The sequence below is a fragment of the Aptenodytes forsteri genome, unplaced genomic scaffold (assembly GCF_000699145.1).
Source record: "Aptenodytes forsteri isolate BGI_AS27 unplaced genomic scaffold, ASM69914v1 Scaffold173, whole genome shotgun sequence".
NCBI lineage: Eukaryota > Metazoa > Chordata > Aves > Sphenisciformes > Spheniscidae > Aptenodytes > Aptenodytes forsteri.
Window position 1 is genome coordinate 1,023,472 of NW_008794449.1, and position 6,891 is coordinate 1,030,362.

Sequence of the window (6,891 nt, forward strand, 5' to 3'; positions counted from 1 at the left end):
TTTTTTTTTTTTTTTTTTTTTAATGGGCTGGCATGAAGCTTGCACAGAGGATGTGGGCCTAGGATGAAGCACTTACAAGTGCTCCTAGGCAATGGAAAGTGAGAATACGTGGGCTTGGGACATGCATTATAATGAGGTGCTTGAATTCCCCCCTTGCTTCATAGCAGGGCCAATGTCTGGCAATGACACGGCATCTAACAACCAAACATTGTCTCCCTTTGAACTGCACAGCTTTCAGGGCAGCCAGGCTTTGCCCTCACCCTGCTCCTCAAACAACCAAGAGACTGTGAGAGAAATGTCACTGGGACTCAAATTCCTCCTAAAAGGTGCCCAGATGGTCTGACATCATCCCAGATGTCTCTGAGGCGGCTCTTTGACCCAAGAAAGGCCTGAAGGCTCTCAGCTCTCCCATGGGAGTGTGTCTCTTCCCATGCTCTGCTCCACCAGTGTTTAAGCAAAGTGAGGTCTGTCAGAGCTCCCCCAAGGACCAGGTACAAAGGTGACAAGTCACAGCTGAACTGGAGTGTAGCTGGGGGAGTTGTCCTCTTCCTGCTGTTTCTGGAGGTCGTACAGCCCCGAATCATCTTGGCTGTGATGCAGGGCCCTTAGCAAGCAAGAACCAGAAGAGCAGCAGTTGTGTTGCATGTCCAGGTATCAGTGTGGAGGTGACAATGAAGACCAGAGTGATGGCTGGGAGCTGGCTTGTCTCTGACCTTGTAGGCTTGAGAAGACACTATCTGCACATCAGTCATCTAGAAAGCGTGAGCCCATCTTCAGCTTCTAATAATTTCTGAAGCACAGACAAAAACTGTGATCACTCCCTGGCAGCTATGGTCATCCCACCTGTCCTCAGCTGTAGACCATGACTCTTCTGCTCGATTTGGGGAGGGATATTTTGTAGCCCTGGAGGTGGCTGTTTCAAGCCCCAGGTTCCAGCTGTGCTGATAGCTCATTCACCAGCACAGCTACTTGACTTAAATGCACTGGAGTGGCAATTCAGTCTCTACTTTTTGGTTCAATTTCATCTGTGCTAATTTGGGGGAAATGGAGGAATCTTCCTCCACTGAGTTATCCTCTTTCAAATCCTGATTTAAAACTTGTCTCTGACAGCTACAAACCATTCCCAACTGGCAAAACTGGATTTTTTTCCAGCTGTTCTGTATTGTTACTTCCTGCCACCCTCTCCTTTAATTCTTGCTCCACCCTCCACACAAAAATGCATCTGTCCAGGCAAACACGTTGGGAGAAGTGTTTCACCTTACAGCACCTGGCACAAGGGTGCTGGACCCTTAAACTGGTTTTCCTCGATGTGAGTGGGTTAGATCTGTGCCCGGCTTAACCCCAAAACAAACCAGTGTCATATGCACAGCCGTGGAGGAACGATCTGGCCCTCGCCAGGCAAGAAATGGTTAATTTTCTGCCTCGCAGGAGAGCGCCTTTGGCACGAGTTTCAGTGCAATGACTCACTGGGGCCAGGCGGGAGTGGAAGTGCAAAGACCCCATCGGCAGTGGAGCAGCTTGGGAATCCCACAGCAGCCTCAGCCCTTGGCTCCTCGGAGCCAGGAGAAGTTCCAACTGTGGCCTTACAAGGCCAGAACGAGAAGCCTGCTGCCGTGTCTTGACTGAAGCCGCTGCCAGGCACTCCCTGCACGAAGAGCTTTGCAAATCCTTGCCTGGGGGCTGGTGGAGACTGGAGGAGAGGGCTGGGCACCAAGAGCACTCAGTCACAGCTGCATACTTAGGGATTTCAAGCAGTGCACTTTTACCAAGATGTTATCCTTATTTAAAGTTGCTTTTGCCTGCCAGCTCCTGAATCATATCCAACCCTCCAGAGGGAAGTCACGTCTCTCTCACAGCACATTTATGGGTGAGGGATATTGGTAGCAAAATGTGTGCTGCCACCCGGTGAGGATTGCAGTCTTTAGTATAAACCTGGAGGTCCTATGAGCTGGGAGGAGAGATGGAAACACATAGGATGAGCCAGGCAATTCAGAACACTCTGGGAGAGGTGGAGAGCCAGTTCAGCTCCTTTTGGCACCAGTAAGCACTATAGTGCTCAGGACTGGGCAGGTCTTGAGGTGAGTCCCACCTTCTCTATAGTTGAGCTACTCAGCCTCTTGGAGGCAATGCTGGGAGACAGGCACTTCCAGACAATGACTCAGCCCATCCTAAACCCTATCCAAAACAGATGGGATGGATTACTCTCTGGAGGTGTCTCTCCCTGCCTAGAGAGGGATTAGATGCAATGCCCAGCTTTCTGATGACCGAGTTGGGAAAGCTGAATCCCACCCTTCATTTCTACTGGGGATGAGGTAAAAGCTACGGGAGACTGAACCATATGGCCTCCCTTATTCTGTTTGCTTTGGAGCAAAAACGTGTGCACATACACACACTTTTACATATGTTTGTTTGTATATATATTACACAAATTCAAAGTTGGGTTTTTTTGGGGGAGATTTTTTTTTGAAATTGCAGAGACAAGCACATGATAGAGATGCCAGAATCCAGGCTGACTGTGCATCTGCATTAAAACATAACAGAACTTTTTCCTGGGAAAAACTGACTTAAACTCCATGGAAATGAGTTAACTGTGACAAATATAAGAGGCAAAAAGGAAAGAGAGAATGAAAGAAGGGGAGAGAGAGATGGTCCCAACCCCACATTTGGCCCCTGTATGATGGTGTAGGGAAGTGCTGTGTTTTCTAGGAAAGTCTGCTTTAGTTCCCTCCTGACCCCTCTGCAATTCTAGCTTGGATGCTGTGCACACACAAACTGCACTGCTGCTCTGCGTTGTTTCTCCTTTTCTTCTCTTTTTCTTTTCGTTTTCTTTTGGCTGAACACAGGCAAGAATGTCAAAAGGAATTTCTGAGCACACTGGAGGTGAGATGCATTCTCTCTGCAAGAAGGCCAAAGCAAGATTATTTTTCTTCTTGCCTTATTCTCAGAAACAACAGAGCTGTTTGGGCCCAATAAATCCCTCTGAGAAAAGTGCAGTTTGACAGAATTGCAAAAAACTGAAAAGAGAGGTTTTGTAATGGGAAAGGTCAAGTGCTGTTAATTATAACCAGACCTGGGGAGCTTCCCTCCAAATCATTGCTTCTAGGCACCTCTGTTTCTCTCCTTTGTCTACCCTGGGGGGGAGTGGAGGAGGGATGTTGCACATGGGGAGCTGTTGTAGTCTCATTGTTTCTCGCTTTAACATCCTGCCCAAAATTTCCTTCAGCAGAGGTTGGCATGAAGGCCTGATCACACTCACACATGGCTTCTCCATTTTCACTTTCTGCTTACTTTGATCCCATTTTTTGAGGGACAAATGCATGGGCCACTCTTGTTATCATGAAATAAATCCAAGAGTCCTTTTCTGCACTGTGTGATTGTTGCTTTGCCCTTCTACGCATGCATGAGAGATGGTTTGGCCTACTGGATCGAGAGCTGGAAACTCCAAGTTTTGGAAAGCTCTCAGTTTGTGGCTTTGACATCATTACTGGAGTAGTCCGTGCCTCAGTTTTCACTTCTGTAAAATGGGACTGTGAATGTTTGAGTGTCCCTCTGAAGGGTGATGTCATGTATTATCATGCATTTTTACAATACAAAGGCTATTGTAAAAGAGGAGATGAGAGAGCATAAAACCTTCCCTTCTTTTTCAAATAACGGCTATTTAGCTCATCTTAGCAAGTTCTCTATGGACTGTTAGACTGGGGAGACAGCCCTCATGTTTGGGGCAGGCATTCATCTTCTTGAAGGTTTATTTGGTGCACATCACGATGTGAACCTAGTGGGGTTCTCCCCTTCTCTTTGAAAGAGCCTCTTCCACCAGCATTTGGTTTAGTATTCTTATCTATGAAACATTCATAAAATGTATGGTGGCGAGACGTGGAGCAATGTTCCAGCTAAGCAAATGGAGGGATGAATCCTGCGATCCCTACAGAGGAAAATGGTTTATTTTCTGTCCTCCCTACAGAGGACAGAAAAAGGCAAGAAGGGACTCCAGACCTGGCTCCAAAATGTTTGAAGCTATGGGAAATACTCCCCTTAACTTCAGATGAACTGGAAGCCAAGTCACCAGCTGGGAGGATCAGAGATTCCACTGCGGTGGGTAATTTGTTTGCAGTTGCATCATTGCATCACCAGCTTCAAGGCAGAATCCAGAGGGATATTGATGAGACAGCTTGATCAGTCCTTTGAGCTCCTTTCCAAACTGTCTTTACATAGCAACATCAGGCCTAGAAACATGTGGTTTCCAGCATTGCTGATTACCTTTTTTATTTTTTATGGACAAGCCCTTCACATATTTCCCTGATAGGCGTGAGAGAAACCTTTAAATGCTGATGAGTCCACTATGTTATTTCCTGCCTAGCTTTCCTTGGAATTTGAAAGGCTTAATGGTGGCCAAGAAGGGGCAGAGCTGAGAAGCTGCTGATCCCTCTGCTTACAGATACTGCCTTGTATTCCTCCCATGCGTTTTGCATCCCAATGCATGTTTGCATGGACAGAGGCTGCTTTTGGGCATCTTCTCTCAGCTGGTCTTACTAAGCTGAAGTTAGTCTCCATGCGAACACAGCTGCATGGCTGCTAAATCAAAGTTGGTCACACTGGGGAGTACTGGACACATCTGCACTCTTCCTGTTGACTTGGCCTCAGTGGTCTGTCTTTCCCATCACCCAGGAACCTTAATCTCTCTCGCTATGAACTTGCCTTGATACCAGCTTTCCTCACTCTGGTTGCCTGTATTTACATAGGATGATGAACAGCAGAGCAATATAATGTTGGCATATTGCTGGAAAAACAACATGCCTGGGACAAAACTGACTAGCACGTAGAATCTGCAATGACTAGTCAGGGCTTCTTTTTATATCTTATTAATTTGAACATATTAGCTTAAACATTTGTTAATTGCTGGAACTATTCATGGGAGTATGTATATACAATCAGTATCCTAATTATGAACAGAGCATGTGCATCCTTGATATATTCAGAGGTATTTCAACTTATAAGTAACCTTTTTAAGCATATGCCGCTCACAGCTTACTGCAAGTCTAGAGGGCTTTAGAAGAATTCCACGAGGCTTTTGGTATTAGTTAACATTATTCAGTAACTCTTAGTTCAGGGCATGGTTCTCCCAGTCACTGGGAGCTTTTATCTTAGTTGTCATGCATGATTTTTAAGCTTAGTTAGATCCAGGCATGTCTCACATCTTTGCAAGGTCTTTTGGGCAAGATTTGTTCTTTTGTCTTATATTTACACCTGGCACCACAGAGACCAGGCCTTGAGACAGGGAAGGACATCCCAATTTTCTTCATGAGCCAAACTGGCAGTGTAGAAATACCTATAAGATCAGTAAACATCTTAAGAATTAAATTCTTGCCCACTAAAGCAGTGACAGTTGTGCCTACTGGTCTCTTTTCTCTTCTCTTTCTAGACCAAAGAAGCTCTCTTCACAATTCTCCAGGACCTAAGGCCTGAAGACCACTTCAATATCATTGGCTTTTCCAACCGAATAAAGGTCTGGCAGCAGGACCGGCTGGTGCCAGTTACTCCAAATAATATAAGAGATGCCAAAAAGTACATTCATAACATGTCGCCTACTGGAGGTACGATCCAGAGATATGAACAGGATTAATTTTGCTATCCAATTAACTACACCAGAATGGAGAGTGGTGAAGGTGGTCCTGTAGCATGTAGCAATAAAAAGACATTGGGACTTAGGTCATGGGACAAGGGGCCCCCTTCCCTACCTCCACTCAGGGTTATGTTACAGAATGATATGTGCCCTTTATCAGTGTACATGATGGGAAGGTGTTCCCAGATCCAGTCATATGACCTGATATGCTTATTAAAGCCAACTTGGGCCCATTCTCCAATGTATCTGGTGAGACCCTCAGAGTGGGAAAGTTCCCAGGGTTATTTCTTGAAGGACATAGGAAAAAATACCATATCCTGGTGAAGGACACACAAGGCCAGCATTTGTGCAGTTTCTGAAAGCCTGTGTAAAAGCAGGCACGTGATTTTGTCTGGGCTGGAAACTCCAGGGATGGACTACCCAGTGTGGGCTGTGGGATTGCCTTCTGCAAGACAAGACCTGGTTTCTCACCTAGTACGGCCGTCTTCTTGTCTCTACCAAGGAGCAGCCAGAATGACATTTAAGAATTTCTTGTCCCTTTTTGCTTGTGCCTTGTTGCCAGGAGTGAAGAGGGGAGAGAAGGAGACCCCAGAACAGTGGCAGAGTGCAGGCATGATTTTGAATTTGATTCAGTGTTCTCCTATGAGGCTATGGACACTGGTATGAGAGAAACATAGTGAGGTTTGTAATCAAACATACTTTGGCAGCTGTGCCCATCCTAGCTGAGCACTCCCCAGGTAAGCAGAGAGCTGCAAAATGACCTATGCAAATCCTTCCCCATGCAAGCAGTCACAGCTGGTTGAAGGTCAGACAGGGCCTTCCCATGGCTGCCCCTGAGCAGCGACCACTCCTAGCAAAGGAAACTCTCTGATGGAAAAACACAGCAAACAGGATGGTTTGCTGTACTGTTTGTATCATGAGAGGAAGAGTTTAGGAAGTGGTCAAGGGACCTGCCCAGTTAAACAATTACCAAGAGTGGAACTAAACTCAGAGTACAAAGCTTTTTACTCCTGAAGTGCCAAAAGAGCTGTGCAGGAACCAGCTGAGTTTGCCCATGGACCTGCCAGAGGAAAAAAGTAAAAGGAAATGCTTAGCTCAGGTTCAACAGGAAGGTGCAGTAATTCTCCACCACAGGCCAGCGGTACTTTAGTTTTGGCTAACTCTGCATTTTCCCTATAACGGTGCTGTTGCTTGAGTATAGAATCGTAGAATCATAGAATCATTAAGGTTGGAAGAGACCTCTAAGATCATCGAGTCCAACCGTCGACCCA

The 6,891-nt window shown here is 46.1% G+C and overlaps 1 protein-coding gene across 1 annotated transcript in view; it reads left to right on the forward strand.

Moving 5' to 3' along the window:
- Positions 1-6,891, forward strand: part of ITIH5 (inter-alpha-trypsin inhibitor heavy chain family member 5) — a 53,771-nt gene that overhangs the window by 32,348 nt on the left and 14,532 nt on the right. The window contains exon 8 of the mRNA XM_009290412.2: positions 5,420-5,591. Within this exon, the coding sequence (XP_009288687.1) occupies positions 5,420-5,591 (172 nt within the window). The remainder of the gene's footprint in view (positions 1-5,419; positions 5,592-6,891) is intronic.